Source organism: Ciconia boyciana, chromosome 9, assembly GCF_034638445.1.
Source record: "Ciconia boyciana chromosome 9, ASM3463844v1, whole genome shotgun sequence".
NCBI classification, from domain to species: domain Eukaryota; kingdom Metazoa; phylum Chordata; class Aves; order Ciconiiformes; family Ciconiidae; genus Ciconia; species Ciconia boyciana.
The window spans coordinates 35473109-35486272 of NC_132942.1; the positions used below are offsets into that span (position 1 = coordinate 35473109).

The following is a 13164-nucleotide window of genomic DNA, read 5'->3' on the forward strand; positions in this document are numbered from 1 at the left end:
AACCATCTGTTTTTAGCACATTCTGTTTAGGAGCCATTACTGACATGAACACTGTCTTTCAGCATATTCTAGGAGCAATTACACAACCTTTGAGAATATATATATATATATATATATGTATATATATGTATGTATATGGAAAAGATCCACATACATAGTCCAGGCTCCTACTACTGCATAAAGCAAACAAATAAAAGCTTAATTTAAAAGATTTTTAAAAACTTATTACATAGATGTCACCCTGTGGACCCTGGAATACTTTCTGTCATTTGTAACAAGTTTAACGCCTACAGTAAAAACCAAAAGCTACAAGTGAGGTCTGAGAACAAAAGGAGAGAAATCTAGAAATCCATAATCTAGGTCCTCCCTGTCCTCCCATACTCTCCTTGATATCTGCACTAGAGCAGCCAAATTTTGGTGGAAGACTTCCATGGTTTGTTAAATATTGGGTTTGTTTTCTTTTGTGGGAAGAAGTTAAGAAGGGATTTTTGTTCGTATCAATCTGGAGAAATGTACTGAGCACTTAAGGCAGAAAATGGAAAATTTACAATGATTGTCAGAAAAATGCTACACAAATGAGCTTTTATTATTTTCCACAAGTGCTAAGCACTTGATTTCTTCTCTTAGAATGAAATTCCTGAGGATAGTGTCACAAAATTGATCTCCTACCTTGGTGGTTTTAATGCTGGGTCTAAAGGATTTTCATTTTTACATTTCACATGGTATGTATGTGATACTCATAGGAGGGTCACGAGAGCTGCCATGAAGAAACTGGGCTCCTATGCATTTAGTGCATAGATGACCAAACTACTCTTCGGCCTTGTCCAACCAGTTGTGAAACTGCCCCCAAGTATCAGAGCTGATAAATGTATTTGGCCACAGGACAACTAACAGTGACTTAAATATTCAGTGACAAATTCAAAAGACTCTAACTACAAATGAAAAACAGCGACTAAAACTGAAAAAGGGGAAAAACTAAGATTTTGAGGGGGTTAAAAACCTCAACGCTTGAAATAGAATGAGCATCACCCAAGGTAATCTACCCAGGACTCACAAGGCCCAAATCCACCAGGCCTTTTAAACCATGGCAAAACCAAATTCATATAAAGGTAGTTATCATAACACAAACTCAAAACTATGTAAGATAGTGAAAGCTACTGGAAAACAGACTTGCACCCACAATTTCAAAATAAAGCTAAAACTGACCATACTACAAAACATTAACCAGCTTGTGCAGTTTAAAAAAAAAGAAAAAAAACCCCAATATTAATTCCCAGTAGACCCTCACATCTCTGTGGGTGCGAAGGCAGCACTGCTGCCCTGTGGGGTCCAGCAGTGCCTGGGTACCGCTGCCTGCTGGGGGGACCTGAGCACAAGGACTCAAAGGATCTTGATAAAATATTAACTGAGTAGGATACTCATATGCTTTCTCTATATACAGCCCCCATGATCTCACTTGCTTTAGCAAGCATTTATCACAGTTATGCACAATCTGGCTAGCAGTAAGTAATACAGTCTCAATCCCGTACTTCCAGATAGGGTTGCCAGGATTGAGGTACTTTCATCTCCTTCAAGCAATCATCCATACAAAAATCAAGATAGCACTCGACTTCAAGAACACAATTTTTAAGAGAAGTTTATACTTATCTCTACTTTTACTTAATAGCTGAAGAAAGTACAAACAATCTTTTACCTTCCTTCTGCTTAGCATTTTAGCTATTCCAATTTTTGTTTAGAGTACAGATTTGCGACCACATTATAAATAAAAAAATATTGTCTGAAATAAAACCAGACCATTAATTTGGGCACAAACCAGGATTCCAGTGAAATTATCAAAATCAATGCAATAGCACTTATAAAGACCATCACTGTAACTCCTGGACAGAATAATTGCCTTCCATCTTACATTGGCAATCTACTATCTGTGAGTACATCTGGTTTGGGTTTGGTTTTTTGTTTTGTTTTGGTTTGGTTTTAAATGTTACATGGAAGATAGATATGAAATGTTTTAATCATAGTTGGGACTACAATTTTTCAGTCTAATGGGAAAAACTCTATCAATATATCCTTTCTGACTTTGAGGAACTTCATCACGAAAAAGAGCTTGGGTTTGGATACTGAAACACACACACGTTTACACATAAAGAGGGCTGGCATTCTTCCCAAACAATTTCCTATAGAAGTCAACTTTTAAGTCCAGATGAGTGAGTTTTCAGAAGTCACTCCATGGAACAAAGATGCCATCCAGTGGTCGTCTAGATTGATGATTACTGTCTATCTTTCCATTTTCATCCCAGCACAGTATTTAACGATTTTATGTTTCTTGGTATATATTACTGTGCTCATACTAATTATACTGTTTCAGTAATTATTCTGGTTTTTACTGAATTAAATTCTGATAAATTCTTATGGGATAAATCTAACATTCCAACATGCGTGCTATTTTTAAGACGACAGCATGGGTTCTCAAACTTTTTCCAAACGCAAGCTACATCTTAAAGCAGCCTAAAAGTTCAATTCTTCCTCCTATGTTCAATCTCTTGTAACACCTCTCCCTCTCCTCTTCATTAAAAACACTCATGCAATTACAAAAAAAGAAAAATCTTATTTGAAAATAAGAAAGAAAAACCAAAATATTTGCAGAGTGGTCTGTAACATGCTTCACAAATGTTGTATAAACTAAGACAAGCCATTATAAAACTCCGGTAGCATTTTCTTTATGAACAAATCTTAACTGCACGATTGCATACTGTTTTTCTTTCTCATGCACTTTGTAATATTTGAGCCAATGATGTCCAAATCTGCAATAATGAACTGTTCCCAAATAAGCTATGAGAATACATAAAGCAACTGAGACAACATTATACTATTGATTCCACTGTCTCTCAAAAGTGAAATTTCATATTGTTACGGCAAAGTGCCTACACGTATGCAAGAGACTGAGTAAGTCTTCAAATTCCACAAATCACAAGATCAGAGATCAACAACAATACATTGGATATAAACGGTGACTTGAAATTACATACTATATTACTATATTACATTTCATAATGGCATAAATTCTATTTACACAAATTTATTATAATGTTTATTCTGACTTTCAAGCTTTAATTTGAAATTTCTCCCTAATACTGCTCTGTTGTACAATTCATTCCTGGTCTATGTTGGATCTTCTCACCAATAAGCAAAAGGGATAACAGAACATACCACCTTTGGGGTCAGCATTTTTCCTTATTTTGAAAAATATGGAAAAAATACACAATCACCTTATAGCTTGAAATATTTATTTGGAAAAACAAAGAAACTTAAAGCTTAAGGTTTTACATCATATACCATTTTGAAATGAAAACACTGAAGTTATCCATGTAACACCTACATTAGCTTTCTATCTCTCCTTAAAGGACAGGCTGCTTTGCACATTATTAGATGTAACATCATGCATTTTGAGGCATTTTGCCAGAACTGTGTTACTAAACTTTTATTTTTAAAAATAAAAATAGAATAATAGGCAACAGATTCTTTTGGCTAGGCAAAAGAGGTCTGAAAAGAAATTTTTTATTTCCAGGTAGACTCTACTTTAAAATGTTGCCAGTCAGCAGCATAAAATACTAAGATAAGCTTCAAATGATCTCAGTCACTTCATAGAACTGATTCTGAAAAAAACCCATCACATTGTCTGTATAAAACCTGATACTGCCAGGCTCCAAGAGCTTACGTATAACTTTGCAATACTGTTTCAGAAAAAGAAAGGTTGCTGTGAAAAGGAAGGAGCATCTGGCTAGCTGGTACACTATGGCAAACATATCATCATCACACATACTAAGGGAATGGTTCTGTCCACTTCTTGCCTCATTTTACATGCAATGCCACTGAGCCTTACTCAATACAGTTAGGAAGTGGTAGGATAATGCAAGAGTACAAACATGTATCTCCGTCCTTTAAGATACGCAGAACTGGACAAGTCCCTGATCTACCCAAACCTGCTCTGAGTCAGAAGTTGGACTAGTTGACCTCCCACGGTCCCTTCCAACGGAAATTATTCTAACTCAGTATCAGGGCAACGAATGTTTCCACTAGTTCTTTATATTGGCCACAATCTGAACTATGGGCAATAATTACTTTGAGAGCCTGCTACTTTCACTGTCATCAGTGGTAATTATGTTAGTGGGAGCTCTGAGGTTACCAAACTAGATGATGATGTACACAGCAGTTGTAGCCAAATACACAGGCCCCTAGCAGACTTCAGTGGGCCTTCTGCTTCATCTCTCCCAACTACAGAAACTTCTAGCTGGACTATTATGATACAAATGTAAGTTTGGATCTCTACTGTAAAACAAACAAAAAAATTACAAAAAATGGAATTCAAATTTCCATCCTTAGGTATTAACATAGTTGAAAAGTCAACTAAATGGATTTGTCTGTAGTTCTCTCTGAAAAATTTAGCAACAAGAAATTTTAATACCAAAAAAGGTGACATAAAATTTGATGAATACAACTTTACATTGCAGAAGTCTTGGGTTGAAAACCCTGCATCACAGAACAGCTACTATAATATCCAGTGGACTCATGTAAGCAGTCTTACAGTTCATTAATAAATGCTGACATTAAAGGTTAAGCGGTAATTTGCAAAATTCCTAATTGCTACATCTTTTATGTAATTCCTTCCTGTATTTCCCACAATCCAGAATAGAAGAAACTGAAAATAAAAAAGTTCACATTTCCATTTCTGGTGACCAACACTTTGCTCACAAGAGTGAAAAGCTCAAGTAAGTTATTTTAAAGAAAGCAGAATATAAAATAATGAAACAAATATGCAATAATAAAACACTAAGGGCAAAATAAATTTATACATAACACAACTATTTTTCAAAATTCTTGCTTTGCTTTAGATGCCAGTTTGCCTTCTGGCTAAAAACACATTCTTCACACATGCTGGGAATGTTGAGGAAAACTAGTCAGCATTCAGAGGATTAATACAGATTTCCAGCTCTGTGCCTTTAGGCTTAATAGTCAGACATCTATTTGTCCCCAGGAGAGGTTAGGGGTTGAAATGCAAATACACAAACAACGGAATTCTTTGTTAAGATATCAAGAAAAAGCTTGATCTTTGCTGCTGTTTAATAAATCCTTGCAATTTTATGGACTTATTTAAATGCAGCTTTGTGTCTTACTCTTTTGCAGGAGAAAACAATGCAAGGAAACAAACACATTCATTCTGACTAAAATTTGTTCTCTAGAGGAAAAATGACATACACCCTTGACAGCTTATTTACCAAACTCACTAAAGATTTATTGATTTATCAATCAGTGCCTTGAGCATTTGCTTCTCCCCAAGGGAAAATTAACAATTCCAGCTAACCTAATATATTCTATGTATAAACTAAGTGAATGCAAGAATCAATCCTGGCACAGTTTACAACATCCAGTTAAAAACATGCTGTCCCTTTTGGTGTATGTAAAATTGAAAGCTATACTAACGAAGAATAAATGCTCATGTTGCTTACAAACATAAAAAATACTTATTAAGACAGTACAATTGAACCCAACAGACATTTTAAATCATTTAAATACTCAGTGGGAGGCAAAAGCATTGGAAAATAAAAAATTGAATGATTTTGCGTCTAGATTAATACTAAGTACTACCACTATTAGTTGCAATACTGACATGCCTCAAAGGAGAGATATTTCAAAGAGCTACAAATTCTCTTCACCTGCAAAAGCATAAACCTGAAAATTAATTACTGGTTTGATGATGTCAGAGCAACATAAGAATTCCAGAAGACAAAAATGAAAATCTAGGAATATTTCATCATTTAACAAAGAAAGAAAATGTTTAAACACAAATAAAATGTACTTTCATCAGTGGAAAAAAAATAAAATTATGGTAGCAAAAGCAAAATGCAGTAAACATAAGATTAGCTTTTCACTACAAAGAGTAAAAATATCCAGAATATATATAAAATAGAAGTTTGAAGTACAAAAGAACTGGTATAGCAGCACAATGCATCAATACTACAGTGTTGAACCTTTGCAGCACCTGATTACTACAGGGACCCACAGAACGCCCCAACCTCTGCTACCTAAGTAAGCACGTGAAGAATAGATACAGCAATGTCTTCTCTTTAAAACCAAGAACAAGTCCTCCACACACACAAAAAAACCCCCTCCAAACCCACTACCAAAACGATGCAGTATTTTCTCTATGCTGATGAAGGGATAGCTGCAGCTTAGCTGCAGAAGCCTATCAACAGGATGCCTTGTTGTCACAATTAGCACCTTCTCAGCACGATACGTTCCATTTGAATATTAGAATCCGATACATAAAACCAACTGTGTATTTTTTTTAAAACTTCATACACATAACTCCATTTACCAGAAGTTTTATTATAAGCCACAGAACTGAAGGCTTTACTAAACATTAAAAAGTGCATGTAGAGAAAAATCCTCAAGCCATGTGATGACCCCCTCCCTTTTTTTTAAATAGAACTAAGTAAGAAAATTGTCATCCAATCACAGTAAGAAAATGCAGGAATTATTGTAAAACACTGCCCTCTGGTGTTAAGCCAATTCTAAATTCTATTTTATATTTAAGATCCTACCACCACCACCCCCCTGCATTTTTTTTTTATTATTATTTTTTATTTTTTTACCTGAAAGAACCACCTCCAGGGTCATTCAGCTTGTTTTTCTGATTTGCAGAGACCTGAACACCAAAGCCCCCAGGACTTTTGCTGGCTTGTATTGTTGGTGCCTTCCCTACTGTGCCTGAAAAACACCAAGCAATGTTATTATGAGCTGTCTTAGGCAATTTACATCAAAGAACCTTCTGTCCAGGAACTAAATTTAACTGTCTGTAAATTGCAAACAAAGGAAGTTATTATTTTTAAAGATTACACTGCTGAAGAAGAACAATTTAAAATACAAAATTTCTATTAACATTACAGTTTGTTCAATATTTACAGAATACTGAAGATTCCAAAACTGAAAACTGTTGGCCATAACTGGTTATAATACACATAATGGCTATAAGTGTCTTTGCAATTGCCAGTAAACCACTTTTCTAGATAATCTGCACAGAATAAAGAAGCAGAATTTGAAATGTTCTTAATACAGATGCTTTAAGTCAGTCACTCAGAGTATTAACTATGCCTTTTACATTTTTTTCTATACTCATTGTTCTTTGTCGCAGTGAAAAACATGTATTTTCAGAGTTGAAAACATTATTTTAAATGTTTTATATTGTTTGTAAAAGAAAAAATACTGTTGTAAAATTTGACATAACCCCCCTCATAAACGTTGACTTTTACTTTCTTACTTTGAAAATTATAATATAAAAGTAATTCATATCTGTATCTAGACTTTACAGGTCTATATCTAGAAGTAGAACTGGGCTTTCTAAATGAGCTGAAGTGTAGTGGCCATTCAGCTTCTTGTGACAGTAAATTTAAAAATGGATATTAATTCCTCTCTGACATTTGGAAAATCTAACCAAAAATAATTACAAATTTATGTTGCTAATTAGTAAATCAACAGACCTGTAGTATTATTATTAAAAACATTGTATCAGTATGCAACTGGAAAAGCACTGACAAATGAAACGTTTGAAGTAAGCCCTCCTTTACTGCTTAAACACGTTTACTTGGGTTATATTTTGTTTCCTTTAATCCCACCTGTGTTTTGGCATGTGAAAATAATTAATTCATATGTCTACTTGACTTTAAAGATCTCACCTTTTTCTTGTGTATCACCCAATTTTATTGAGCATTACATACATACAGTGTTTGAGACTTTGAGAAGTACATGGAAGTTATTCCTGCACATCTATGGCTCAATTGCATATAAATGGCATGGCATGAACCTTAGTAGAGTTACATTATTCTACTTTCACGAATTATAAAAACCTGAAACACAACTATCCCAACAAGTCCTTTTAAGAACAGTTCTTTGCTAAAACAAAAGTGTTAGCTTTGAACAAGTCCAGCATTACTTGTTTTATTTTGAAGTCTTCATCAACTTCAACATATGATCTTAAAACAAAACTAATTTGACAGTGTTCATTCAGTTCTTCAGTCTGTATAAATAAATTGTTGTGTGGACTCTCAAGATTAGCAAATACACAACAAGATTCAGGACTTCAGGCTCCAAGCCTGGGGAACAAAAATATTTTGTCATCAGAATATTCAAGGTCCATGAGATGTCACAGATAGCATTAGTTCATGGACCAGACAATTCATTTATCTATTTCAGATGAACTAATTGAAAGGCTTTCCACTAAGTGAACTGGAAGGAAAGAAATAATACAATAATAAAAATGAGCAGATCTCTGCTTTCTACGTTTAACATCTAGGAGATTAAAAGTGTGTTAACCTTGAAAATCATTGCAATGGCAAAATTAAGGTAACAGTGGCACGCCTCCAGAATTAATATTATATTCCTTTAGAACTAGTATCAATGGTTTGTTTTCTACAGATAATAACTTTTGATCAAAAAAAAAAAAACCCAAAACAAAAAGGTACAGCAACAGAATAGTTAACTTCTTGGTCTCAGGAAAACAGTATGTCTACACTGGATATGGGAAAATTAAGTCTCACTTTCTTTCACCCCATGTACATGTAATTCTACTCAGATGGATCTGGCAAAGTAAATGTAAGTTTTTGGGATGACATACAAGTTTTCTGGTTTAAATCACAACTGTGCATGATTGAGCAGTTAGACATAAAATATGGGTAAAACATCAATTTATATTATGAGGCAGGGCATATTTTGAAAATGAAAATCACCGGTGGGCCTAGATATTTCATGGGATTAGTAATGACATACAGAGTCTTTCACCACTGGGTCCTCATTTCAAATTTTAAGTAGCATGATCTAGAGAAACAAGCCCAAATTTAGGAGATTATAAATTCCTAGTTGTATTTCTGCACAGGTTAAATAGCTGCAATGAATACTCTGGCTATTTATTTTATTCTTTGGCTCAATTCCCCCATCCATAAGATGCAATTCATCTAATTACTATACTGGTAAGTGCTTTGATAAAGGAGTGTGAATTTTTCGTGCAATAACTATAGTGTTACTTCCCCTAGTGTGGAAGTAATTTTATTAATAAAAAAGTCCTTAAAACCTGCCAACCTTATCTAAACTACTGTTTTAAAAACCATTACAGTCTGTTCACATGGATGCATTAATATTAATGTAAAGATACATTACACTAGGATGTTCACTCCTATCTGAGAAGGAAAATGCACCATTCTGTGGAAGTCAGCTCAGTTCTGGTGTACCGATCCTTAAAAAGTCACACTCCACACAATATTATACTACTGTAATTTTCTATATAGACCATGTCCTATCCCAGTATCTTACCTCCTTCTACACGAATACCTAGGCCAGTATAAAAATATAATTATACTGGTGTTTACAGTAGAAAGTTTTAACAAAATATCAAGATCAAAATAAACTGGTATCTGACAGTACGCCATAGCAGCATTTCTTAGAGCTGCAAGCACACAGGCGGACTTTTCCCTAGACGTGGGCTGCAGGATGAGCAGTTTTACAATGGGATGTTTTCTAAATTTCTATCCTGTTTGCTTTGCCTGTGTAATTAAAACAATATAGTGGTGGGCTTAAACAAACTTGTAAATAAGGAATAAGCTCATCTGAAAGCAGGGCTTTGCATGAATTGGCCTTTGTGAACCACTGTCTTCCTTAAGCCGAACTGCCAGTTAAGTTGCATTTCATTGGCTGATCAATGGCTATCATGAATAAATTTGTATTCTGAATCCACTGTTTAAAAGACAGATGCCAGCATCATGCAAATTCTTGGCACACTATTGACATTAACAACTTAGAGACTGAACAAGCAAAGAAATTAAATCAGCCTTCACGCTCAGACACATTAGTCAGAAGTGGAAGTTCATGCTATAAGATGCCAAATACCTTCTCTGTTTATAAACTCAGGACATGAGTATCAGTGCTATCAAATATACACCTTTTATGACAAGTAAATGCATTTCTTCCTAACTTGGAAAAACAGCCTACAGGATTACAGTGACTGCTTGGTCTCCACATCCATTCAACCTTTGGATTCTCTGAAGAGAACAGAGCAAGCAGATTATCAACTGCTATTAACTGTGATCATTGGGGTTTTTGATGCTTTCTTTTCCCAAGGAGAACAGAAAAGACCAAGCAATAAAGTCAAATAGGCAGCAATAGCTTTTATATGCATTTAAACTAGTTTGACTTCTGATTCAATACCTAAAGATGACAAGCTCTGTATTCCATTACAAACCCTCAATCATCTAAATGCCCACATCCAAAAAGATACTCCCACACATAATCAGGAAAAATAAAACCTGAGCCTAATAGGTCTAGTGATGGAAAGAAACAAATGGATATTTATTAGAAAGTAAGAAGGCTTCAAGAACCCTCTTAAAAAGTGGGATGTATCAGCCAGACTTTAATCCACCTGTCCACAGACAGATGAGGAAGTTGTGTACAAACCCCACCTCTTGCTCCCCTGGCTAACCATGGCATGTCAGGTTGCTGCAGTCAGTCTCTGACCTCACCAAAGAGTAAACATACTGGCAGGAGAGGGGGGGGGAGAAAAAAAAAAAGTATGTGGGTTGAGAGATTTCTCTAGGACTCCTACCTTGACCTCTGTAGCTGCAGAGACAGTGACTATCACATTCCGCTTCAGCGATAGGAGTTAAAAGTAAGATGATTAAATTGAGGCATCCTCTAGGCTTCAGGAAAAAAAGAAAAATTTCTTTCTTGGGCCAGAGTGAGAGCTTAGGATAGTAACAGTCAAGTTCCTGACTTCTTTCAGAACTTTCCATGAAAAACTGCTGAGTAAGGAGCTAATCATGTGAGAGTTTAGTCCTAAGGTTGTTTCAAAACATTTCACTGTGTTGGTCTGAAATACCTTGAAACTGCATAGTGAAAACATGCATTCCTCAGCCAGTATGAAGTAAAAAATAAATGTCAAGCCTGCCAATGTCAACACTGTAAGTTTTTCCCATGCTACTAGTTTGTAATTACAATGAAATTCATACAAAGGTAACAATCTCACTAAAATATTTAAACCCATACCTTGTGGTCTAATGGTCTGAGTTATTACCACTGGCATCCTAATCTGGGTAGTCTGGCAAGCAGGGTTTCGTTTCACAGTTTGAGCAGATGTTGACTGGATAATCTGCTATTATTAAAAAAAAGTATACTTATATTATACTCTTTATACACAAACACACACAACGTAAATAAACTAATACCTGTAATTACTAATATAAGCATGTGGATCTCTAAAAGCACAATCAGCTAGTGACAAAAGTCATATTCATGTAATGCATGTGGTTGTGTGTGTGTGTATATACCTATTTTGCTGTTATGCTTAAAAAAAAAATCAAATAATAGTTGACACAAATGTCATGTCACAACCTTCATCAAAAATATATTTCATAGTAAGGTAAATATTAAAGTTCAGACTTTTGTCTTCAGAAACTTTACTAGGAAGAAAAGCATTTTTGTAGAAGAAAATGCTGCAATAATTTTAGTGGTATCCACCTACAACCATCAGGCCTTTCACTATATATCTACGCTTTTTAAAGAAAATATATACTAAAAGTAAATTCTAAAATACTATGGATTCCCAAGTCAGATATACACAAGAAAGAAAACAATGTTTTGTGGTGATCATATACTATTCATCTTTTAAATGTTAATTGCATATTCTCAAGGTTTCACTTACTACTAAGCCAAGTTCTTACCCAAAACTGAAACTGGGTTAGAAACTTAGAATTTGACCCATAAACAAATCAAATTAAAAAAAAAAAACAACCTTCAAGGGTCATGTCTAAGCAACAGCAACATGTATGTTCATGAAATCAAGGACAAGGCAGGCACAGATGTAATGAACAGAAGATTCAAAAAGACGTGTGGATGCTGCAGAGCTGGGAAAAAAAATGCATAAACAAACTCTGAAAACAAAACACGGGCAAATAGGTGCAAATAAGATTACAACCACAACTCAGGCATGACAACTTCAGAAGTCATGTGCTCTTCACAGTCACAACTACATTACCCCCATTGCATAACAAGTCTGCTGTTTCTGAATTGCACATCTCAGTCTCACACCCACAGGACGCAGTATTCCCTCCTAGAAGACAATATGCCACGCTACGCACCGCTACATGAAGCAAATGGGAACGACTGCACCTTTATTCAGCACCAGTCGGCATTCTTCTTACAAACTGTATCTAAAACCATATTATTTAGCTGAATAATGAATGGCCAAATCTCTGACTTCAAAGTATGCTATGGAGAAAAGGAAAGGAGAAACAGTATTTTCAAATGAGATGTAAAAGTAGAGAATGAAGAGGCTACAGAACAAACAGGAAATTGTTCCATCAGCAGGAACCAGGGCTCCCAAATCGTAAGGAAGAGAGGTGAAAACTACAAACAAGAAAAGAGTAATGAGGGAACAAGACCTGTAATGTAGTCTGGAGAAAAAACAAATAGGGGCATTCTGAGGTTAAAAAATTGCATTCTGTACATCCTAAAATATTAAAAGTTGAAAAGTAATAATAAACCTGTGGATGTAGAAGTATTAGCAATAGCCACCTTGCAGAAAGAGAAAAGGGAAAAAAAGATTAAGGATTCCACTTCAACTATGGACACTGAAGGAAAATGAAGCATTTGTACTAAGCACAGAAATGGAGCAAATGGATGTAAATTTACTTGGTCAAGGCAGGCAGTGAGTAAATAGTGACACTCAGAGGGGAAAGAATAAGGTAGCTATCATGCTTAAAAACAGGAAAGAAATAGAGGTGGTAAGTGAAAATGACGGAAAAAGTTCAATTTGACTGCATTTTGATGCACAGGAAACATGTACAAGTGTATTTTAATAAGTAAGGAGACAGAATAGCCCACAGAAGAAAAAAAAGACTACATTGGTATGAAAAAGAAGGAGAATGTTACCACTTTTACAATAATTTATTGGATGAGTTTTTAGAGAATAGTGAAGAAAAGCAGCCATACCTTAACTGGCCAGAAGCCAGGCCAAAAAGGAGATGTGTGAGACCTGTGAATAGAATTACTATCTGGTATTACAGTAATCATCTGCGATTAGATTTTTTTTCTCTGTGAAGCAAGCAACTTCTACAGTTCAGAATC

General features: G+C 35.1%; 1 protein-coding gene across 2 annotated transcripts in view; it reads right to left on the minus strand.

The window, feature by feature from the left end:
- LOC140656696 (transcription initiation factor TFIID subunit 4-like) overlaps nucleotides 1–13164 on the minus strand; it is a 150344-nt gene that overhangs the window by 104062 nt on the left and 33118 nt on the right. Inside the window, exons 8-9 of one of the 2 annotated variants that reach the window (XM_072872722.1) lie at nucleotides 11086–11188; nucleotides 6651–6765 (exon numbers count right to left, since the gene is read on the minus strand). In XM_072872722.1, coding sequence (XP_072728823.1) covers nucleotides 6651–6765; nucleotides 11086–11188 — 218 coding nt within the window. Of the gene's footprint in view, nucleotides 1–6650; nucleotides 6766–11085; nucleotides 11192–13164 lie in introns of both variants that reach the window. The other variant, XM_072872721.1, reaches the window with a different exon arrangement.